Source organism: Berghia stephanieae, chromosome 1 (assembly GCF_034508935.2).
Source record: "Berghia stephanieae isolate SIO BIC M18660-M18661 chromosome 1, UCSD_Bste_1.3, whole genome shotgun sequence".
Classification (NCBI taxonomy): Eukaryota; Metazoa; Mollusca; class Gastropoda; order Nudibranchia; family Aeolidiidae; genus Berghia; species Berghia stephanieae.
The window spans coordinates 35,122,919-35,148,974 of NC_088360.1; the positions used below are offsets into that span (position 1 = coordinate 35,122,919).

The 26,056-nt window shown below is 37.7% G+C and overlaps 2 protein-coding genes across 2 annotated transcripts; one reads left to right on the plus strand and one right to left on the minus strand.

Annotated features, from left to right (window-relative positions):
* Window positions 1–1,585: 1,585 nt before the first annotated feature.
* LOC144972885 (uncharacterized) lies at window positions 1,586–9,259 on the minus strand. Its single transcript, XM_078914662.1, has 2 exons — window positions 9,152–9,259; window positions 1,586–5,869 (listed from the first exon to the last, which is right to left on the minus strand). The coding sequence occupies exon 2, from the start codon at window positions 5,830–5,832 to the stop codon at window positions 2,746–2,748; it is 3,087 nt and encodes a 1,028-aa protein (XP_078770788.1). The 5' UTR covers window positions 5,833–5,869; window positions 9,152–9,259; the 3' UTR covers window positions 1,586–2,745.
* A 10,678-nt stretch (window positions 9,260–19,937) lies between these two features.
* Window positions 19,938–25,833, plus strand: LOC144972889 (uncharacterized). The gene is made up of 2 exons (XM_078914676.1): window positions 19,938–20,237; window positions 22,417–25,833. The coding sequence occupies exon 2, from the start codon at window positions 22,488–22,490 to the stop codon at window positions 25,305–25,307; it is 2,820 nt and encodes a 939-aa protein (XP_078770802.1). The 5' UTR covers window positions 19,938–20,237; window positions 22,417–22,487; the 3' UTR covers window positions 25,308–25,833.
* Window positions 25,834–26,056: the final 223 nt, after the last annotated feature.

The window sequence follows — 26,056 nt, forward strand, 5'->3', positions numbered from 1 at the left end:
AAAACGATATTTCAGTGATAGTGGAACTTTTTTCTTGCCTTTTAATTCATAAAATGTACTATAGCTGAGCCTCGGATTAATTTTAATAAGTTTTGAATTATGTTTTGTTGTTGTTTTTTTGTTTGTTGTTTGTTTCTAATGTTTTTCTACATTTTAAAGGTATTATTGCATCAATGAGAATCAGCATAAATATAGTCAATTGTTACCATTATCAAATTGTATTGGATGATCCTAGGTGTTGTTGGCACATGTTTTTCTTCGACTCCACTCACTTGTAAAAGTGTTGTCCATGTCTGAATTGCAATTACTTCATAAAAACAACAATCTTTCACGGAAAGGAGTTGATGATGATGGTGATGATGATAATGATAATAATATTAATAATAATAACAACCACAGCAATAATAATAATGATGATAATAATAATCATCATCAACATCATCATCATCATCATCATCATCATCATCATCATCACTCATCATCATCATCATCATCATCATCATCATCATCATCATCATCATCATCATCATCATCATCATCATCATCATCATAATAATAATAATAATAATAATAATAATAATATGATATAATCATAATAATAATAATAATAATAATAATAATAATAATAATAATAATAATAATAATAATAATAATAATAATCATCATCATCATAATAATAATAACATCAACAATAATACTAATAATAATAATAATAAAAATTATAATGAAAATAACAATAATAAAAATTATCTATTATTATTATGATGATGATAATGATGATGATTATTATTATTATTATTATTATTATTATTATTATTATTATTATTATTATTATTATTAATTATTATTATTATTATCATCATCATAATTATTATTATTGTTATTATTATTATTATTACTATTATCATTACTATTATTATTGTTATTATTATCATTATTATTATTATAGAAAATTGTGGAATCAAATGAAAGAAATAGCATTCCTTTGTTGAAGTCTTTAGTATTTTTCTATATAAAGTCATGGGGGCCAAATGGACCCCAAATCAGGAAATCGTACTTTCTAGTATTTTTCTCTTTAAAAGTCATGGGGTCCATTTCGACCCCAAATCAGAAAATCTCAAATTCCAGATGAGCATGTTCAGTGTGAGTAAAATATGCACGTGACAAGCATGAAATTTGGCATGGTCATGGACCTCATCATTTTAGGAAAAGTCACCAAATTTCAGGTCTCCATGTCAAAAATTGACTGTTTTATGAATAAAAAACACCCCCCTGGGGTCTTTTTGGCCCCCAAGTATGGAAATAGGGTTAAATCAGCAGGTATAATAAAAGATAACAAATCAATGGGTTGTGTATATTTCTTGCAACCCACATCTCACCGACAAAGCTTATAAGAACCAGACTCTGGTAATCTTACACAAAATGGCAGATTTGTAGCAGGTATACAGAACAATTTAAAATTAGATATTAAAACCTGGCAATTGCACAATCATGTACTAAGCCCAATTGTACAATCGTGTACTAAGCCCATTTACCTTAATAAGCACACACACAATCCCTCCTCCCTTCTCACCCTGGGTCGAACTCAATCACAGGTATTATTTTTCTTTCATATTAGTTATGCAGATTAGTGTTTTGAATTTTATAATCATCATTCAAAATTAGTATACAAATACAAGCTTACAAATGATTAAACCATGAGGCAGAATATCAGTCACTTATCATGTCAGTTACTTTTGGATACAAAATTTGTTATTATCAGGGCCAATTGTCTTCTTTGAGTGGAAATATGAATTCTCTTTCAAAGTGATATGATAGTTGCATTTCGAGATTATTGATGTTTTGTTTCTCACAAGCGGGTAACCGACATGAGTGTTAATGAAATACCATAGACAGTATCCTAAATAGGGAATTGGATGACCTAGTTTTTAAAATTACTATTGTTAGAAAACATATTTCAATTAGAATATTTTTTTTGGTTTTGTTTTGATATTACATGTTCATTACATAAACAAGATGATCAGTGGTTTGCAAGATATGAAATTTATTAACCCCCAAGTTCTCATATATCATTTGTGTTTAAACTCACGGATTAATCAATATGTCTCCAATGTCACTGAGATCCAAAATGAGATAGGATGGCAGAGGAACAGAAAGAAATAGTGAGAGAACAAAATAAGATTGTAACAAGCAAAATGTAGGAAGAAATGCTCACCAGTTGAAAAAAAGGAACAAAGAAAGAAGGTAAAAGTTAAATAACGATGATGATAATTATAGAGATAGTTTCTTATACACAGGGCAGCAAGGATTTAACAATGTCATTCTTAAAACACAAAAACCAGGATAATCTCCAAATCAAAAATCCTCAAGGCTCTACATGACAACTTTAATTGTCCTTCCTAATAGGGAGCATTGATAATAGTATTAGTGTAGTCCTTCAGAGCCATTAGGCCCATGGAGCCCAGTTTCCCAGTTTCTATAGCGTGAAAGGAACAATTGCAATTGCTTTCTAACATACGCATACTATGAGCTAAGAGAAAAAAATATCATCATAAATATTTCACGTAAAGTACTTTCCACCAGATCTAACAAACCCAGCTACCCATTCACTGCTGTGTAGACAGAGGGATCCAAAAAAAATCTCAACTGCACCCGGGATCAATCTCGGTCCCTTTATGTTTGGGGCATTATGTTGACAATTTGGGGAAGAAATGACACATGTGTACCAGGAGAACACTTATAAAATTATGGGTACCATTGACTTGCAGGGCCATAGTTTGTGGTTGCATACCCGTGTTTGTCTCTCATATGAGCTTCAAGGGTGTGTATATAACCAAATGGTAAGTTGCAAAATGTACAATTAAAATGCTGGGGACCAACAGAGACTTTGTTATGTTCTTTCTCCATGTGAGATTTGAGAGATTGATTGTAATTAAAACCTTGATTGCACAATGGACAATGAAACTCTTTGGTACCCGAATGAACACGCATGTGGACTTGAAGATTGTACCTTTCAGTACAAGTTTTTCCACAAATATCACAAACAAATAGCCGTTTCTTCTCAAGATGAACCTTGGCATGCTCTCTAAGACGAATCGCATTTTTAAATCTCTTTTTGCACACATCACATTTATGGGTGAAATCTGTTGAGTGACACAACTGATGCTGTTCCATTTGGTGCCTGTCACGAAACCTTTTGTTGCAAACAGCACAGAAAAATAAATCATCATCAGATTTTGGATGTGCAATCCTCATATGTTTGGCCATATTTCTAGCAAATATGAGTTTCCCACAAACAGTGCACTGTGACTGTTTTGAAAAATAGTGATGACGTTCGTGTTCAGCTAACTGTGTAGAACAAGCGAAAAGCTTTCCACAAAAACTGCAAGCTTCCATTTCATTGGTGTGATAATTCTGTAAGTGAATTTTAAGAAAAACAGCTGAGCTAAATTCCATTTGGCAATATGGACATCTCTTTTGATGAAACTGTTTGTGGGAGTTTAGAGCACGTCGAGACTCAAATCTTAGATCACATTGTAGACAGCGAGGAGTTTTGTTATTGTACGTTCTCTTACCTAAATGGAAATCACAATGTTGAAGATAGTGGGTCAAGGTCTCTGATTCATTTTCACAAGCACAGCATTTGAAAGGAGATTCATGTGTGTGCATCTCCATAACATGAAATAATAAATCTTTGGTGATAATGCTGACAAGACAGCATGGACACCTAACACTTTCAGGACTTCCTTCATCAAATTGTTCAAATCTGTCTTCTTCCCATAAGTTTTTGTTAAGGCTGTCATAGCATGAGGGAACAGAAACGGAATGGTGCTCTTCAGGAGAGAGACCATGACTAAGATACCTATGAACAATATATCCTGCCTCTGTAAAAGTTGGTGTCTCACAAATATCACACATTTTCCTAATTGTTTCAAATTTGTGATGATGTACGAAGTCTTTTTCACTCTGGAAATGACTCTTGCACAACTTACATACAACTTCATTATCACTCTGAGAACTTGTAAAGGAAACATTCTTCAATAATTTATTTGAATTTGAATTACTTTCATCATCATTACAATGATTAGAATCACAATGTGATATCCATGATTCATAGCTTTCCAATGGGATTCCACATATACAGCACAAATAAGGCATCTCACTGGTGTGTTGAAACATGACATGTTTAAGAATATCTCTCTTGATGACTTCCTCTTCACAAACTGGACATTTTCTCTTCCCACGAGAGCCTTTGTTGTTTCCTTCCTCCCGTTCCTTCTTACACTTGTGGAGCAAATATTCAGCTTTAGATTTGGAGCGGTCACCACACTTTGTGCATACCCGCTTGGTCCGCATTGGCATGTAGTGGCTGTTGAACTCTCTCATATTCATAAATATCCTCTCGCAAAATTTACATTTCAAAGTTTTGTCCCATGAATTATCCGTTTCATCTGTCACGTCATTTTCTATAACCAGAGCTGGATTGTCTCCTTTAGCTTCCTTCTCTTCAGCTTCTTTCTGTTTATTCAAAAGCTTTTCTTCTTTTCGCTTCTGATAGTATTGTGCATTCAATTTTGCCTTTTTCAGCTTTGCAACTGCTTTGTCCTGTTTTTTAATGGTGATTTTCATTTTTGTTGACAGAAATTTACCTTCATTTGAAGTTTGATCAAGAGATAAATTGATACTACTACTTCTTGACTTTTTGAGCTCTCTGCATTTTGATCTGCTTTCCTTTCGTTTTACTATTCCAGATTTCAAACGGGTCTTTCTTTGATTTGAGGGCTTTCCCTTTGCCTTTAAAGATAACTTTTTGTTCAACTTTATTAGTTTCCTATGACTTTTAACTCTCTTACAAACATCTATATGCACTTCATAGTCACTACTACTTTTAAAATTCTTATGACAAAGACAACATTTGTTCAAATCTTCTTGGGTATGTTTACTTTTTATGTGGATGACTAAATCAGAGTCATTGAAGAATGGTTCCCAACAGAGAGGACATTCCTTGTACAGTTTTTTCGAGAGATTACCACGAGACGCATGTGCTACATAATCATGAAGCATAAGATGAGCCCTGGAGGAGCATTCTTCTTTACATACCAAACATTTTATTGTAGATGTTGATGCATTTATATGTTCTACAAGTGCTTTGCTAGATGTGAATTCTTTATGGCAAATCCTGCAGGGAAAAGAATCATTTGCATCATTACAATTACCATTTTGAGAATCCAACGATGTTTTTTCATTATTGCAAGCGGCTGTGCCAGGTGATTCTCCAACATGAGGAGAATCAGTACCACAAAAACTAGTGTCTCTATGTTCTCTGTCCATAGCAGAATAAATTTCTTCCTCATCTTCCATTTCAAGTAATACATTATCATCTTCTACTTTCAAATTGTGATCTGGAGCACTTGATTCCTGTAAACTAATATTGGACTTTGAGAAGCTTTCTGATTCACTATTGCTAGTTCCAAATTTGGCGTCCCCTATTGAACTCAAGTTATCATCAAAGAGCACAGATGTTGATTTAACAACTCTATTTACTGATGGGATGATAATACTATTTTTTCCTGAAGAAGAAAAGTCACTATTATTTTCATTTACCAATGGATTGAAACAAACATTGCCAAAGTTATCTTTTCCTCCTAATTCATAACTGTTAACATTCCCATTGAAAATGTCTTTCGAGGTGGTTGAAAATGTTGTATGAATGATAGAAATATTTATTCTATATTGGAACTTGAGCCTGACTGCTTGATTGTTGTCAATCTCAATGACTGCCACTCCTGGTTCACCAGAGCTGTTGAAAACCTCCATTGTTTTGCTATCCATGACCAATTTCCAGGAAAACTCTTTACGTCTGCATTTGCTGCAAATGTGAAAGAAGAAAAAAAACAGAAAATAAAACCATTAAAAACATTTTACACAGATGTTTCCATTATCAAAACAAAAACCAAGTATGGGAATTCTTAGAAAATAGGTATTATTATCCAAAAAACGTTACCTTATTACAATTTTATAAAATTTGAACACATGAGACTGTGCCAAAAGGTTGTTCCCATGACACCAATACTATTATTTTGAAAAACTATGGAAAGATTCTTCAGCAGTTTCTCTGGGTTACATAAAAGAAACTAAAAAAAACATTAAGAGATTCGCACTAACAGTAACTGTAGATCTACAAAGTTTCAATTTGAACCTGCAGAAATTTCCCCCGAACTTTTTGTCTCTAAAAATATTTTAAAACATGATGATTTAAAGCAATTAATATATAAGATATTCTGACAAAAAATGGAAGTCAAACTATTAAAAAAGTAAAGAATTGCAACATAGGTTTTTGGGAGTCAATACTGACTTACTGTGAACCAACACCAAACATATCAAATAATTTTTGATACATAATAAAAAACTACCTTTAAATCCTTTGCTAGCTTTAGTTGTTTATGTCAACTGTAATTATTCACCTGATCTCCTTAAATGATTCCATGTCTTGAATAGGCTTAATACTATTGTTTAAAAAGTTTGTCGACACAATGGTATCATAGGATCCATAGTCACTAACTCATGAGGGCCAAGCGCTACACTTTATAAACACTTAACATATTTCAATTGCTTTCTGTTTTCTAGCTGTTTACTTCAATAATTATTTTTTTCGGTTTGAATACTCCTTTGATGATTTATCTTTTTGAAATAAAAGCATAATGACAATCCTTCAACAAAACCACCCATTGAAAATATCACAAAAACAATTATGCTCAGGTCATTTTCAGCTATGACTGACATGAGAGATACCTGACTTGGCACCCAATGTTGCATAGCTCCCAATCTGGTACATCAGTTGAGAGGGAATTTTATTTGGGATATAAATAAGAAAACAAGGGAGATGCATGGATGCTAGTCTCGAAAAACCTGCAAAAATTTCTGACCATTCAAAAAAGTTGTCGTCATCGTGGTCTTCTTCCTCTTCCTCTTCATATCAAATAAAATGTCTGATAAAAATATGCAATTAGCTCTGTAGGTGGTAGAGATAATTATGATGTGGTGGTGGTTGAAATAATGGTGATGCTGAAGGTCGTAGTAGTGTTGGTAGTGATGATAATGTGGTGGTGGTGGTGGAAGTAGTGGTAGTAGGATAATGGTGATGTGGTGATGCTTATGGTAGTGTTGGTAGAGATAATGATCATGTATTGGTGGTTGTAGTGGTGGTGGTAGAGATGATGTAATGGTTGTTGTAATAGCGGTAGGTAGTGATGATGTGGTGGTGGTGGTGGTGGTTGTAGTAGTGGTGGAAGTGATAATGATACGGTGGTGGTTGCAGTATTGGTGGTAGTGATGATGATATGGTGGCAACGGTTGTTGCAGTAGTGGTGGTAGTGATGATCTGACGGTGGTGGTTGTGGTAATGGTGATGATGATGAGGTGTGGTTGCAGTAGTGGTGGTAGTGATGATGACAGTGTGGTGGTGGCTGTAATAGTGGTGGTAGTGATGATGATGATGATAATGATGGTGGTGATGTTGTGGTAGTAGTGTTAGCGATGATGATGTGGTGGTGGTGTTAGAGGTGATGATGATGTGGTTAGGTTGCAGTAGTGATGATGACAATATGGTGGTGGCTGTCATAGAGGTGGTAGTGATGATGATGTGCTGGTGATGGTTGTAGAAGAGGTGGAGGTAATAATGATATGGTAGTGGAGGTTGTAGTAGTGGTGCTAGTAATGATGATGAGATGGTTGTTACATAATGGTAGAAATCATTGGGGATGGTGGTGGGGGTTGGGGGTGGTGATGGTGACAATTCTAGTCGTACTGGAGACAACGGGGATGGTGGTGTTGGTCACGATAGAAACGACAGTGCTACTTTTGGTGGTGTTGATTGCGGTGGTGGTAGTGGTGGTGGTGATGAAGTTTATTGTGGTAATGATGGTGATTGCTTTGGATTTGATCATGGTGGTATTGAACCTTTTGCTAGTAATATTACAGACCTTATTGTCTTATTATTGTTTGTACAGATGATTTGCCTGTAACAGTTTTACTACTACAATTAGATCAAATCTTATGATGTAAACAGATAAGGCATTTTTAATAGGAACTCAAAGAGGGGACAATTTTTTTTCCTTAACTGTTCTGTGCTGGGCATCAAATCGATCCCCTTTGATTGCTATTATTTTGAGATCACATTATAATTATGGACATGCAGATTCTACACATTGTTTTATATTTGATTTTGGGGTTTAATAGAGAAGCAGTGGACTGGTTCTACATGAAGAGGAAGGAGAAGAAATTATAGAGAGCAAAGAGAGCAATGGTAATTTTTACCGGCACTCAGTCTCGGTACTAGACTGATACTGATACCATTCATTATGCCTGTAGCATTGAATGAATGAAGTTAAAAAGTTTATAAGTAAATAAGTAAACAGAATGGTGTGACAAAAACTACAAAATAACGATATTCTTTACTCGAAAAGGGGCAGCGTGGCTCAGCGGTACGGTCTTTGCTTCGTACCTGAAAGGTACCGAGTTCGATCACCCGCTGCTGTGCCCTAGCTCACTTTGCGGCTGATGCCTGTTATTCCAGTCTTCCCTTGGAATAGACCCTAAAGAAAAATCTCCCCTATTTAATTTTTTTTTAAACTAAATTAAAAAACATAACAAAACAAACAAACAAGAAGAAAAAAATAAAAGAAAATGAATTAAAATAAAAAGCAACCAAACAACAACAAAAAAATTATTACTCCTTTGCATCCTCCACTTGTATTATCACTACTTCTGGGAAATAATGATTTTCATTACAAATCCCAGTTGAACCCCCCTAAACTAAACGCGAACGGCAATTTCCATTTCCAGTCACAATAGTAGTACAGGCGAGTTGGGGTCACAATTTGACTGCCACTGCTGCTGCTCACTAAACTGCCTACAGTACAGAGAGGTGTCTGCCAATAATCATTTTCTTTATTGGCAGACATGGGACATGGGAAAAGTCAAGTGCTAGTTTTGGTTAAAATTTGAATAACACATTTTCACATAATCACTGGGTTGCCTTTGCCTTTAATAATTGCTCTAGATATCAACAACGTTCGGTTTTTAAATCAAACTCAAATTTCAAACCCTTGATTGAAAATGCATGGAACTGGAACATAAGAAATAAGATTACCTTATATCCCTTAAAATTCGGGGAACACGTTGGTAATAAAAGGGAGACGCCAAAATTAATGACCACAATATGACTGAACTTGAAGTCGAAGCTGAGTAAAGTCAGAGTAGAAAAATAGAGGAAATTCACCGTCGAGGCGAGACGGCCAGATTTTAAAGAAATTAATGCCAAACTTTTAAAAGTAAAACGTCTCTGAGAAACTTCAATTGGTTTTACTTAATAAATAGATTTTAAGTTGTTTTAATACCGTCGTAGTTGTTTTGTTTTGAAAAACTGCATATTAATTTTAATAAATTTATGAAATCATGAGCAATAAGTTTTAGAATATCGGAGTGAAGGACACTCTTATCATAGGTGCATCACAATCTATAGTTGTTTTAACTTGTAAAATTCTTTATTTTTTATGTCAAACGGTTCCAGGCGACGTATAAGCCTATTCTGGATCAATTAACTTTTTGAGGGGGGGGGGGGGGCGTTAAAAATCCCAGAAAACGTCAGGTAGAAAAGATCTACTTGCCATTCCGTGGCTTTCAGATATTTTCGTGAGTTTAGATTTAAAAGTGACAACTAAATTCGCCTTCTTTAATGTTAGTAAAAGTTGAAATACGAGTATAGTGAAGATAAAACATCTGAGAGAAACCAATTTAAATAGTACTCACACCCTCACCCACCCGTGTAGCCTCGAAATTTAAATTTGGGGTTTGGCTTTGAAGTGGCAATCTGGCAGTCACATACTTTTTCAAAAAGAAATATTATATACTGCAAGATATGAAGTGAGTAGAAAAGTGCCAGAAGACAATAGAGAATAAAAAAATTTTTCGCGGCGGTGGTGGGGTTTGAACCTGCGACCTTATTGGTACGACAACTCCGCCTGGCAGGTGAGAGCGTGGCTCTACCGTGTGAGCTATCCACGAACACAAAAATATTCGTTTCAAACCCAAAGTCATTTCTAGATCCCTCTCTCACCCACTTCTTGAGATCGCCGATTCGTTCGCCACCATCGCGAAGTAATTTTGACCAGCAGTTAAGCTTAATAGCCAATATTCTCATCACAAACATATAACATAGAAACGATTGAGACATTGAGTATGCTCCGGTGTATGGGGTGAATTTTTAATTCAGAAAAGTGAGTGGAGCAGGCACTTATGTTGGTAACAACAAGATATGAAGTGAGTAGAAAAGTGCCAGAAGACAATAGAGAATAATTTTTTTTTTCGCGGCGGTGGTGGGGTTTGAACCTGCGACCTTATTGGTACGACAACTCCGCCTGGCAGGTGAGAGCGTGGCTCTACCGTGTGAGCTATCCACGAACACAAAAATATTCGTTTCAAACCCAAAGTCATTTCTAGATCCCTCTCTCACCCACTTCTTGAGATCGCCGATTCGTTCGCCACCATCGCGAAGTAATTTTGACCAGCAGTTAAGCTTAATAGCCAATATTCTCATCACAAACATATAACATAGAAACGATTGAGACATTGAGTATGCTCCGGTGTATGGGGTGAATTTTTAATTCAGAAAAGTGAGTGGAGCAGGCACTTATGTTGGTAACAACAAGATATGAAGTGAGTAGAAAAGTGCCAGAAGACAATAGAGAATAAAAAAAATTTTCGCGGCGGTGGTGGGGTTTGAACCTGCGACCTTATTGGTACGACAACTCCGCCTGGCAGGTGAGAGCGTGGCTCTACCGTGTGAGCTATCCACGAACACAAAAATATTCGTTTCAAACCCAAAGTCATTTCTAGATCCCTCTCTCACCCACTTCTTGAGATCGCCGATTCGTTCGCCACCATCGCGAAGTAATTTTGACCAGCAGTTAAGCTTAATAGCCAATATTCTCATCACAAACATATAACATAGAAACGATTGAGACATTGAGTATGCTCCGGTGTATGGGGTGAATTTTTAATTCAGAAAAGTGAGTGGAGCAGGCACTTATGTTGGTAACAACAAGATATGAAGTGAGTAGAAAAGTGCCAGAAGACAATAGAGAATAAAAAAATTTTTCGCGGCGGTGGTTGGGTTTGAACCTGCGACCTTATTGGTACGACAACTCCGCCTGGCAGGTGAGAGCGTGGCTCTACCGTGTGAGCTATCCACGAACACAAAAATATTCGTTTCAAACCCAAAGTCATTTCTAGATCCCTCTCTCACCCACTTCTTGAGATTGCCGATTCGTTCGCCACCATCGCGAAGTAATTTTGACCAGCAGTTAAGCTTAATAGCCAATATTCTCATCACAAACATATAACATAGAAACGATTCAGACATTGAGTATGCTCCGGTGTATGGGGTGAATTTTTAATTCAGAAAAGTGAGTGGAGCAGGCACTTATGTTGGTAACAACAAGATATGAAGTGAGTAGAAAAGTGCCAGAAGACAATAGAGAATAATTTTTTTTCGCGGCGTTGGTGGGGTTTGAACCTGCGACCTTATTGGTACGACAACTCCGCCTGGCAGGTGAGAGCGTGGCTCTACCGTGTGAGCTATCCACGAACACAAAAATATTCGTTTCAAACCCAAAGTCATTTCTAGATCCCTCTCTCACCCACTTCTTGAGATCGCCGATTCGTTCGCCACCATCGCGAAGTAATTTTGACCAGCAGTTAAGCTTAATAGCCAATATTCAGGCTCAAACCCCACCACCGCCGCGAAAATTTTTTTTATTCTCTATTGTCTTCTGGCACTTTTCTACTCACTTCATATCTTGTTGTTACCAACATAAGTGCCTGCTCCACTCACTTTTCTGAATTAAAAATTCACCCCATACACCGGAGCATACTCAATGTCTCAATCGTTTCTATGTTATATGTTTGTGATGAGAATATTGGCTATTAAGCTTAACTGCTGGTCAAAATTACTTCGCGATGGTGGCGAACGAATCGGCAATCTCAAGAAGTGGGTGAGAGAGGGATCTAGAAATGACTTTGGGTTTGAAACGAATATTTTTGTGTTCGTGGATAGCTCACACGGTAGAGCCACGCTCTCACCTGCCAGGCGGAGTTGTCGTACCAATAAGGTCGCAGGTTCAAACCCAACCACCGCCGCGAAAAATTTTTTTATTCTCTATTGTCTTCTGGCACTTTTCTACTCACTTCATATCTTGTTGTTACCAACATAAGTGCCTGCTCCACTCACTTTTCTGAATTAAAAATTCACCCCATACACCGGAGCATACTCAATGTCTCAATCGTTTCTATGTTATATGTTTGTGATGAGAATATTGGCTATTAAGCTTAACTGCTGGTCAAAATTACTTCGCGATGGTGGCGAACGAATCGGCGATCTCAAGAAGTGGGTGAGAGAGGGATCTAGAAATGACTTTGGGTTTGAAACGAATATTTTTGTGTTCGTGGATAGCTCACACGGTAGAGCCACGCTCTCACCTGCCAGGCGGAGTTGTCGTACCAATAAGGTCGCAGGTTCAAACCCCACCACCGCCGCGAAAATTTTTTTTATTCTCTATTGTCTTCTGGCACTTTTCTACTCACTTCATATCTTGTTGTTACCAACATAAGTGCCTGCTCCACTCACTTTTCTGAATTAAAAATTCACCCCATACACCGGAGCATACTCAATGTCTCAATCGTTTCTATGTTATATGTTTGTGATGAGAATATTGGCTATTAAGCTTAACTGCTGGTCAAAATTACTTCGCGATGGTGGCGAACGAATCGGCGATCTCAAGAAGTGGGTGAGAGAGGGATCTAGAAATGACTTTGGGTTTGAAACGAATATTTTTGTGTTCGTGGATAGCTCACACGGTAGAGCCACGCTCTCACCTGCCAGGCGGAGTTGTCGTACCAATAAGGTCGCAGGTTCAAACCCCACCACCGCCGCGAAAAATTTTTTTATTCTCTATTGTCTTCTGGCACTTTTCTACTCACTTCATATCTTGTTGTTACCAACATAAGTGCCTGCTCCACTCACTTTTCTGTATTATATTAGTGTTGGGTTATTTGATCGCTTTTACTCGATCGACGACCGAGCACCAAGCCACGAGTCAGTGCTCGATCTCAATGCCGGAAGAGCGAGTTAGTAAAACGATCACTCGATCGTAAAACGATCAAGCGGGTCGTGAGCTTGAGACGATCTTGACACGTGAGACGAGCTTGAGACGATCAGGATTCGAGAGAGCGGAGGGGTAACGAGTGTTTCGAATCATTTCAAATTCAAACGATCACAGTTTGCCATCCGATACCAATCGCCAATGTTTGCACACGGTAGTCTGTGGTTCTTCCACAGCCCTCACTCCTTGTCAGATGTTAGTGTGTCTGGGTGGCAGTGGCAGGGAAATTCGTATAGGTGTATCACGCGTGTGTGACAAGACTTCATTAAACCTACTAAAGTTTGACTATCACACACACACACACACACATACACACACACACACACACACACACACTAAGGCTATTTCTATGACACACACGCATCCCTCTATCAATGAACACTCCTACAGTAGTGCGGCTATGTGGTCTAGTCATGACGTAACTATAGGTAGTACTCTAGTCGACCATGGCTCTCGTGCATTATAATGGTCTAGTGGTATGACACCCGCTTTGGGATCGGAAAGTCCTGGGTTCGAGCCTCGCGCTCGGTGCATAGTTGAGTCTTTGGACAAGGCTCTTTACTCACATTCTCTCACCGTACTCAGGTGTAAAATGAGTACCTGGCCGTTAACAGCGTTGTCTTTGTCTGAAAAATTGTAATATCGCCTAACAGGCGGCATGTCCCGTCCTACATATTAAATGTTGCTGTTGACCGGGGACCCCTTTACAAAGCGCTTTGATCACATTTAGTGGATATTGTAAAGCTCAATTTTTTAAAGTAAAACATTAGCTTTGAATATGGAATGTTTCAATTTTAGATGCCTGTGTATTCTTTGTTAGTTCCCATCATCATCATCATCATCATCATCATCAGGGGCAGCGGTACGGTCTTTGGTTGGCACCCGAAAGGTACCGAGTTCGATCACCCGCCGCTGAGTGGTCTTGAGCAAGTCACCTTGCCCTAACTAAATTTGCGGCGCTGCACTGCGGCTATCGCTTGGGTTATTCCAGTCTTCCCTTAGAATAGACCCGAAAGACGAATCTCCCCTATGGGATGAATAAAGGGAATTATGTTTAATTTATTTATCATCACCATCATATCAGCGGGATCATCATCATCACCACCACCACCACCACCCTAATAATAATGGATAAAATAAATATCAACACATTTCAATGTAATAATCAATCTAAAATCAATCAGTGCTCCTAAAAGACCCTTTGATTTCTTTGTCTAATTCGTTCCATACTTTTGGAGTCCCGACAAAGAAAGATTTTCAGCTAACTATAGTTTATATATGGGAATATTAATCAGTCGTTTATATTGGAATCGGAGTTGTCTAGCAGGTGTATTAGTTCAAAGCGCATTTCCAAGGATTTACCATGCTCAATGAACTTCACAATATTTTATTTAATTTATTCCTCCGGCACGCCATATCGACCATACATCCATTTCGTACAGTAGGTACCGATCGCTGTTTGGAGTCTTTTTGTATTAAAGCTCTTTACAATACCCGTCATTGCTTATAAGATAAGAATACATTCACACCTGAGTCAAGTGCCTGACACACGGACTTAACGTCTGGATCACAATTTTTAACAATCACTGTCACTCATCCGGCCATTGACAAGGCTTGATTTTGTGACAAGAGACACCGTACCACTGAGCGACCGAACAAATAATCACCATCTGCGCCATCGTCATCATCATCATCATCATCATTATCATCATCCTCATCACAGCCGTAACAGCCAGCAAAACCACAATCATCATCTTCGGGTCCGGTCTATCCGTGTGGGGGGTGGGGTGGAACCTGCTAAAGTATTTTATTTTTTAAACAGAAACACGATAATCATCATCATCATCATCATCGTCATCCATTGTCGTCGGCATCGTTATCATCGTGTCCGGGCAATCCGTGTGTGTCTGGGTGTGGAACCTGCTAAATATTATTATTATCTACCTACTTAATAAAAACACACCATTCTTGTTCATTTATTTTTCAAATAATGAAATGAAAGGCACGACCTTTCCCGCACACACAAGAGGCGATGACGACCAGTGACAAATTATGGGAGGTGGGGGCGGCCGACAACTTTTGGCGCGACATAAATATGAAATGTTAAGGTGACAGCGGGATGATGGTGGTGGGAGGGGGGGGGGGGGGGGGGGGGTCTCAACCCTTCACCATCAACAACTGTTTGATGGCGTGTGTGTGTGTGTGTGTGTGTGTGTGTGTGTGTGTGTATGTGTGTGTGATGCGACGAACGATCATAATCAAGGCTGCCAGACAGCCAGATTTCTTCTTGCCCAAGTAGTCAAATAGACCCCAAATAGCCCAACACCACAAGCATTCTGACTCCCTTGAAAAACTCATTTGTTTTGATTAACAAAACAATCGACTACAGTTGGATAAACTTATCTTTTCATTTTTTTTAAATAAAAGATTTTTTTTTTTTAATGAATAATAATAGAAAAGCGTTTCTTAGTAACCAATTTTGAACTTGGCCATCTGGCAGCCCCCATCATAACCAGCTGCAGTCAAGCCAGCCACAGACATAAGAGAGGGAGGGGTATGTGAAGTTTCCTGTGGCAAACGAGTTGCTCGTGTTTTTTTTTTTCAAACGAATCACTGCTCGATGACGTCACTGACTCGAAACCCGCCCGAAACCGACTCGATTTTAGAGGACTCGATCGAAAACCCGCTCGATTTGATCGTTTCAAACTCATTATATTACTGGTAGCAGTTTAATTACTCTTGCAAAAGTCATCGTACAATACTTATTTATATCGACTTTTAAATATAAGAAGGAAATGAATTATAGTATATTCGATAATATAAAGAAAACAACTAAAGTATGAAGGACAAGTAAAGATAGAGATAGGGCCTGATATTAAAGCCTCATACGAAGCTCTCTCGAAGAATTCGACCAAGAGATAGCATAAAAGTATAATTCGAACTTGATATTTTACGAGTTTTTTATGCCCACAGCATAGAATTAATTAAACGAATGAGAATACGTCGGGGCCTAAAAAGTGTCCACCAATGAAAGCAGTCAGCGCCATTTTGTCTTGGGCTGGGAATGCAAACATTACCATTCATTCGGTCTCTATGTCAACATAACGACACAACAAAAACAACAACAATATCAAAACCACAATAAAATGGTTCAGAAATGTTGCGTATATTTATGCCACAGTAAAGCTGTCAAAAAATAAGTTAGAGAATGTGTGTAATCATGTATTATAATAACATATAATGTGTTTTCCAACCACCACATCATCACTGTCATTACTACTACATCCGCAATCACCACTTCATCACTACCTACAACCACCACAATCACATCGTCATCACTACCACTACTACTTCAACCACCACCACCACATCATCATCACTACCACTACAACTACAACCACCACCACATCATCATCACTACCTCTACTACTACAACCACCACCACAAAATCATCACTACCACTACTACTACAACCACCAGCACCACATCATTATCACTACCACTACTACTACACCACCACCAGCACATCATCATCACTACCACTACTACTACAACCACCACAACCACATCGTCATCATTACCAATACTACTTCAACCACCACCACATCATCATCACTACCACTACTACTACTACCACCACCACAGCATCATCACTACCACTACTACTACAACCACCAGCACTAAATCCTTATCACGACCACTACTACTACACCACCACCAGCACATCATTATCAGTGCCACTACTACTACTACGACCACCATAACCAGAAGGAGTCCACTTACACACCAGAAGTGATGGGAAGCTGTTCAATCTGGCACGGCTGAGAGCAAAGACCAAAGTCCGCACAGTCTTCACAAGGGAAATGCTATTTGCAGATGATGCAGCTCTATGCGCGCATACCGAGAAAGACCTTCAGCGGCTGATGGACAGGTTTTCCCACGCATGCAGGGAATTCGGGTTGACGATCAGCATCAAGAAAACAAATGTAATGTGTTAGGATGTCCCCTCTATACCAGCAATTTACATTGACAACGAGGAGCTAGAAGTCACTGATCACTTCACATACCTGGGCACAACCATCACCAGCAACCTCTCACTTGATGCAGAATTAGACACGCGGATCGCTAAAGCTGCCGCTGTCATGGCACAACTGAGCAAGAGAGTGTGGACCAACAACCAATTCACTTTGAACACCAAACTCAGAGTATACCAGGCATGTGTACTCAGTAGCTTACTGTATGGCTGTGAATCCTGGACAACATATGCCAGACAGGAGAACCGCCTGGAAAACTTCCACATTCGCTGTCTACGACGAATTCTCGGCATCAGGTGGCAGGACAGACTCACTAACAATGCAGTGCTAGAAAGAGCTAACTCCCTCAGTATACATCTCATGCTCTGCCAGCGACGTTTGCGATGGCTTGGTCACGTACACAGGATGGACAATGGACGCGTACCCAAAGATATCATGTACGGTGAACTAGCTTCTGCGCTTCTATGATGTCTGCAAACGAGACATGGAATTGACAGGCATCGACTCAAACACCTGGGAGTCGCTTGCTGACGACCGCAGCGGCTGGAGATATGCGGTAATGGAGGGAGTGGAGAGAGGTGAGGAGAGGAGAAAGATGGAGTTTGAGGAGAGGAGAGCAAGGAGGAAAGAGAGGCAGCAGCTCCAAATACCAAACACACAGTCAAACTATGTGTGCAACAACTGCGGTAGAGACTGCCATGCATGGATTGGTCTGCCGTATCACACCCGTCGTTGCTCTCAACAAGACGGATGAGACTAAAGCCATACAGGGCGCAAACCATCGTCTCTTGAGACGGAAGGATGCCTACTTCTACTACGACCACCATATCCACATCGTCATCACTACCACTACTACTGCAACCACCACCACCATATCATCATCATTATCACTACTACTACAACCACCACCACCACATCATCATAACGACCACTACTACTACAAGCACCACCACCACATCATCATCACAACCACTACTACTACAACCACCACCACCACCATATCATTATCATTACGACTACTACTACAACCACCACAACTACATCGTTATCACTACCACTACTACTTCAACCACTACCACCACATCATCATCACTACCACTACTACTACAACCACCAGCATCACATCATTATCACTACCACTACTACTACACCACCAGACATTGAATGTCAATCGAACAAAGGGTAATTTCAAAACTTACAAAGCGTAAGAATGTAAACAGCCCATGGCTTATTAAAAGAGTACTGTAGTTACGTCATGAAACAGCCCCATTCCACTTCGGAAATCAAACATGACACCATACAAGATCTCTCTCTCTCTCTCTCTCTCTCTCTCTCTCTCTCTCTCTCTCTCTCTCTCTCTCTCTCTCTATCTATCTATCTATCTATCTATCTATCTAACTATCTATCTATCTATCTATCTACCTATCTGTGTGTGTGAGAGAGAGAGAGAGATGAACGCACACACACACACACACACACACACACACACAAAGTCAAACACGCATATTCACGCGAAGATCATGCATTTAGCATATAGCATCACTATCAAGAAATGTTTGACTTAACTCGTTCACATTCCTTCATATCAATTTTTACAGCAATAATAATAATAATAATAATAATAATAATAATGATGGTGATGATGATGATGATGATGATGATGATGATGATGATGATGATGATGATGATGATGATGATAATAATAATAATAATAATAATACATTAATATATACAATAATCACGACAGAGAGAGAGAGAGAAACAAATGAACTTCTTATATAATCGTGATTTCGATAATAATAAAGATGGTCGAAGTTACCATAATATGACTATGACGTAAATGACCAACATAAGTTATTATTCCCCAGTCCAACAGAGTTGGAGCAAAAATTTATCGGCACCTGAGGCGGGTTTTTTCTCGTATGTGAAGATAGTAAAAATTCGAGCCATTTTCTCAGGTATTCAATGTTGCAGCACTATAGTAATAGTCTTAAATGGTGCCAGCAAAAATCCGCTCCTTGCAATCGTTTGAGTGGGGAAATCCAGTCACTCGCTCAGCCATGGTACACAGTCGCTGACAGTCATCAACGGACTGTGTGAATCGGGAGAAAAGCGTGGATAGAAGGCGTTGTGACAGAAAGGGAGTCTGTTTCGCACTGTTGATAAAAGGCGATATATACCATTTCTCAGTTTTACATATTTTTAAAAATGCTGTTATCCATTTTTATAACATGGATGTGGTGCCAGGCACCATTTGAACCAATAGAGCCACGCCCCTGTGCGTGTGTGTGTGTGTGTGTGAGTGTATATGTGTGTTAAGTTACTCCGTTAAATGGCGATATTCTCATAATTATGTCTACTTATAATCTCTTTAAAAATGCTTAGTTATTGCATGAAAAAACCCATACCACTGTACACCCTTAACACAACTCAGTGACATTTTTTTCCCCTTCAAATATCAAATGTAAGCCTTTTTGTATATTTTCAAAATCATTTTGATATTAATTGTAATTTTTAAAGGATTAATATTAGCCATACCCTTAATTAACACAATTTTTATACAAAAAAAAAAAAACGAAGTATTTTATATAGGCAGTAGAGAGCGCAGGTGCACTTTGTGCCCTCTTGACGAACGAGCACTTGTTGAGGACGTCAGTCCGCCATCTTGTTTTGATGAAATATCGTTGGCTACCTGAGATCAAGGAAAATGGAGGCGCTTTCATGGCATCCCTTTGATGACTGATCGACCATGGACAATGGACATCATTTTTGATTTGTGGTGCAACAGGCAACAAGCTTTTTCAGGACCAAAGACCATACCGCTGCCCCTGATGATGATGGGAACTAACAAAGAATACACAGGCATCTAACATTGAGACATTCCATTATAGGCGATACTTACCCAAATGGCCTATCTAAATCTAGGTTCCAATTCCAAGGCCAAGAAGACAAGAAAAGGAATTGAATTACCTAAATTTTAATTGTAAGTTTACGAGTAGGACAGGAAGCTCCGTTTCCTCAACCTCATCATCATCAGCCATAAAATTGAAAAGATTTATTTCGATTCTGAATGGGTTTGTTGAAAAAAAAAACAAAAAAACTTGATGACTCCTGTCCCTCCAGGAAAATGCCATTTTTCTCCCCAAATTATGTCACAAAAATGCCCCCCAAAAGTCAAATTAGCCATAAACGGCAAATTATACCCCCCAAAACTGACAAATTTGTCGTGTTATTGCAAGCCAATTGTACATTTAGGTCTTGAACAGAATAATAATAATGAGATATTGCAAGAAACAAGCGCCCCCCCCCCCCACACACACATACACTACACACAAATTTAGATGCAAGAAGAGGAATAAAAGAAAATAAGTTTCAGAATCAGAAAATGTGCAATATATTTTAAATGAAAGATTCAACTGCTGGAGGGTCAGGACTTCTCTATAGCCACAGTCTTACTAATTATAGGGGAGGCCTTCCGAAAGCTCCTACATCCCCAGTATTCTTGTTTTTTATAATGTTCCAGTTTTTAAAAGCCCCCCCCCCCTCCCAAACCCCCTACTAGAACATTATAAAAAAAGTTTTCCCCCTCCCAAACCCCCTACTAGAACATTATAAAAAAAGTTTTCCCCCTCCCAAACCCCCTACTAGAACAAGAATACTGGGGATGTAGGAGCTTTCGGAAGGCCTCCCAATTATAGTCATCACATCATAGCATATCAATATCTGTAAATAGGGCTTTAAAATGGACTCAGTATTTCTTAGATGCCCTTTTAACACATATACAACTATATATTGGGCATTACACATTGCAGTGGCACATTCTTTGAGATAAAAAAATATTAACAAGGGATAAGAAAAAGAAAGAAAATTAAAATCATAGAAGAAAATTTTTAACAAAAAAAAACAAACAGAAACATCTATATTATCGGGATGTTGTGAATGCACAGTCATATATATACTCCAAAATAGGTATGAAGAGTCGGACCAATTTTTGTTTCACGTCTTTGGACATTTTCCAAAACAATAGATTGCCTTAAAAATAAAGGACTCCATTTAACATTTCCATATTCCAAAATAGGTCGAGCCACTGATTCATCTGTCCCTCCAGGATAATACCACAGCATCTGCATATATGCAGCCGAATAATTTTGCCTTCCGTATGTCTTTGCCACTTATCTAGCTTTTTTTTTTTAATGGAGTTTTGGCGATTTTTTTTTTTAAACACCTGACAATCTGGGGCAAGGCATAGATACAGGAAATAGTAGCGAAATCCCAGCTTGTGTGGTTTAATAGATGGGTGACAAGCATGGTGATGGATAGTCGCTCGAAAATCCTGGTCCATTATCCTCTTGGGCGATCGGTGATTAGGCTTGTGGCAATATAAAAAAGTGGACTATTTTTTTCCAGATTTCCAATGTTTTGACTTCAGTCTTGTCTTAATCAGCGACATATTTACAATAGGTTTGATAAAAGAGCTATGTGTTTACTCCAAAAATTGTTTGAATTAGTAATAATAATAATTATAATAATGGTGGTGGTAATGATGATGATAATAATAGTAGTAATAATACTAATAATACACTCGAGCACGAATATCTCGAACAAGTCGGGACCGGGCCTATTTGTTTGAGATTTCCGTGTTTTTGAGTTTTCCGTGTTGAGTAGTTTACAGAGGATTTGAGGTAAATGTGGGCGGTCTTGATAAAATTCATATTATAATGATAACTCTCTGTTATTGTGAACTCTGTTGAGAGTCGATAGTGAGACAATTCAATTTTCTTTTCTTGGCCAGCTTTTACAAAATTATGAAGAGAGTTTTCACCGGTGTTGCGTTTAGTGCGTCTTGTTTTTTTTCAAATACAGAAATGGAATTCCACTGCATGTGCTTGATAAAAAGACAAAGCCAACATATGGCATTGTGGATTACACACTCAGTACGTGACGCCATTACCTATGAATCCGGTACCTAAAATCACTACTATCACTACCACTCCTCACTTAACACACTCTTACCCATCCACCTTCCCCACCCACCCCTAATTGCTTGTATCATTTTAATATGTAACAGATAATGCATTGGTCTTCAAGAAAAGGTCTTTATAGGTGTCATTTTCTCTCTTCACCCTTACAGTATGAATTATTTTTCTTCTTTTTCATTTCAGATTGTGTTATGAACATAGACCTTCTCACCTTTTGAATGTGTTCATAATATTTTACATCAACAATCTGCAAAATGATAGTGTTTGATAACTGTGGTAAATCTGGCGTTGTTGTTCTTGATTTTGACAATGACAAATCAGTCAAAATCCCCTTCAAATATAAGATGTTCATTTCTGTGACATATTATAAGGACGAGTCTTCAAGTTCCAGCGATAATGCTTCCCCCATGATAACACACACAGAAAATGAAGGACAGAGAAAATGCAAGTCATCATTGCTCTCTGCTGCTAGTGACAAATTGGGATTGGAGATAGCTGAAAATCAGGATAGGAGTGATCTAGAGATGTATTTAAATAACTACAACATTCATGATTTTGATGAGACTAATTCAATAGATTTTACAGACATAGTGACAGAACCAGGCAACATCAATTTATCTATAACTAAAGGTGGGAATAATATGCTGCAGAAAAATACCATAGAGAATAAACATTATTTTGGTAAAGACAAAGATGGGGAAAATGATGTCCAGAATTGTTTTCAGAATCATATAACAAATGTTGAATCTCATCAAGAAGGATTTATGTTGAAAAAAAAGAATTTAAAACAAAATGGTAATGAAGTATTGGCCAGCCATAATGAAACCAGAAGGAATAGTTTAACTTTGATAGACTCAGAAATATCAGAATCCAACGGAGGCGGGATGCTAAGTAATTTGTCATGCCAAATTTGTAAAAATGGTTTTCAGACAAATGAGGAGCTTGTTAAACATGGCAGTATTTTTATCAGTGGAGAAAAATGTTTGATATGTCAAAAGAATTTTGTTTCAAAGGCAAACCTTCTTCTTCATGATTATTTATCACATGAATGCAGTGAAAAAATGTGCTCTGATTGCCCAGTATGTCACGCATCATTCCTGGACAACCTAGAAGTTGTTAACCATTTAAAATTCAAGCACACAAATGAAGCTGTTTACAGATGCTGTGTCTGCAGTAACGTTTTCTACGACTACCATGTTTTTAAGAGACACATAAACGATTTTAGATTAAACAAAGTATGCAACAAAACAAGAAAATCAAAATCCCAGTCCCTACCTGAAAAGTCGAAGGAGGGTCCCCAGCATTTCCAGAAAATAAGAGATTGCTCAGTTGTCATTCCAAAACTCTCTAAAACAACTATTAAAAAGCATACCAAAGGAATTGTTTTACCAAAGCCACCAGAGCATAATCTAAAAAGAATTGACAAAGATGACAGTTCATTTGATTCAAAGTTAACCAAAACCATTGGATGGGAAATGTTCAAAAATGAACAAGGACAGTTGTGGTATAAATGTCGTATATGTGAAAGACTGTTCAGAAATAAGAGTGCCCTGCATAATCACGTTAAGCAACAGTCCCTAGTAGACATGTGTAAAAAATGTGGTTCCAAAGCATACTCTAGAGCTGAATTAATCATTCACGACTATATAAGGCATTCTGAAGAGTATCAATCAGATAAAGTTCAAGGACTTGATGGTTTTAAGTGCCCTGCTTGTAAAGAAATATATACCTCTCAGGACATTTTAGTTCATGTAATGTCCCAGCACACAGATGAGTGCCCATACTTCTGCTGCATTTGTGGTATTCCCATAGAAAACGAAGAGTTTTATGTTCAGCATGTTCAGTCCCATCAAAACACTTCTCCTGTTACCATAAGTGATTCACACAGTAATGATTTATGTTTATGTTTGTCTTTCAAGAATACAAGTAATGATGATAAACTGGTCTGCAGATTATGCAAAAAACAATTCAAAAATCATAAAGACTTTATCCGTCACTGCCAAAATGAAACATCAATAAAAGTTTGTGGCATTTGTGAGACAACAACATTGACTGAGGCAGGTCGCATTGTGCACATGTATCTTAGCCATGGCCTGTCCGCAGAAGAGAATCAATCACCACCCATTCCTTCATCTCATGACAGTACAATCAGAAATGTGTGGGAAGAAGATGTATTCTATGACTACAAAGATGAATATCCCGAAAATATCAAATGCCCATGTTGTCCTGATTTTGTAAACATCAACGATATATTATTTCATGTCATGAAGGTCCACTCACAGGAATTACCTTTCAAATGTTGCGCATGTGGTGGCAAATCTCCCAATACTGTTGATTACATTGATCATTGTAACTTTCATCTAGGTAAGACAATATATGACAGTGAAAGTGCCCAATGTAACCGATGCAATCTTCGATTTGAGTCTAGACTTGCTGTGACTCAACATCAGGACATTTGGCATAAAAGATTTGCCTGCTCAATTTGTCAGATTAACTTTGCGAATAATCTCCTTCTTGAGGAACACTTACAAAGCAGACACCAAAATGAGGCTAAGAGTTGTAGTTTTTGTGGGAAATTATTTACTGATGCAGTATCATTGGCATGGCATGAACGGAATCATTATTACCGGAAGAAGGTATCATGCACAGTATGTGGAGAAGAGTTATCTAGTAAAAGAGCTTTAGACTCTCATATGCAAGCCAAACACTTGAATGATTTGAGTCATTTACTTGTTCTCTGCACAATCTGTGGTAAAATGTTTGCGAAAAGAGGTCTTTCTGCTCACAAAGCAACTCACTCAAATGAGAGTCCTCATGATTGTAGTATATGTAAAAAATCATTCAAACTTCGTAAGAGTGTGCAACGGCACATTGCCAGAGTTCATATGAAACACATAAAATGTTTCATCTGTGATGTATGTGGTAAGAAATGTGCAACTCGATCCAATCTCAAGATTCACATGAGAATTCATTCTAACGTCAAAGCTTTCAGCTGTAATTTCTGTGGTCAGGGCTTTAACTATAACCAGTCTTTACAGGCACATATTTCAAAGAAGCACAAAAGTGGAACTTAACCTCTTCAAAATCAAATCTCTAAGATACAAAGTAAGGGGCCTCAAATTCTTTAAAATCGGTTTACCGGGTCATTTTTATTTATAGTGGTAGTGGTATCCTGATGAATTCAGTGAAGGTTAGAGTTAAGTAATGAAGCTTTTTTTTTTTTTTTTTGGTTTTAATTCTTCTTCTTTTGTGTTTTAGATATTTCTTTTTCAATGCTAAGATCTGCAACTTGCATTTTCTGATCCCTTTTACTCCTGTAAAACAATTATGTCCATCGGAATTGTGTAGAGATCTTTTTAGACCTAGCCACACAATCACTACACACCACTGATGCAGCCTATTGAAAATAAAATCTTTCTTGTGAGTTCTTTGGCAAAACCCACCCTCCTTGATTGCTCTTACTCTTAATGTGAGAATGCCGAGAGAAGTGAGTGCTGGCAGGCAATATGCTCTGCATGAAATAGAGAATTGTTAACTTTAAACCTGTCATGAAATTATTTAGAATGGAAAATGGTCTTTATATAAATATTGTATTGCCTAGATAACTATTTCAATTGTTGTTATTACTACTAGTATTATTGTTATCATTATTATTATTATAATGATAATAATAAAAATAATAATAATAATATATATTATTATTATTATTATATTATTATTATTATTATTATTATTATTATTATTATTATTATTATTATTATTATTATTGAATGAATGAATGAATGAATTTATATAGCGCCTCGATCCACAATGTGCTAAGAGG

What these genes read in the sequence shown, in the direction of transcription:
- LOC144972889 (XM_078914676.1), top strand. Translation starts at nt 22,488, where the DNA reads ATGATAGTGTTTGATAACTGTGGTAAATCTGGCGTTGTTGTTCTTGAT.
- LOC144972885 (XM_078914662.1), bottom strand. Translation starts at nt 5,832, where the DNA reads ATGGATAGCAAAACAATGGAGGTTTTCAACAGCTCTGGTGAACCAGGA.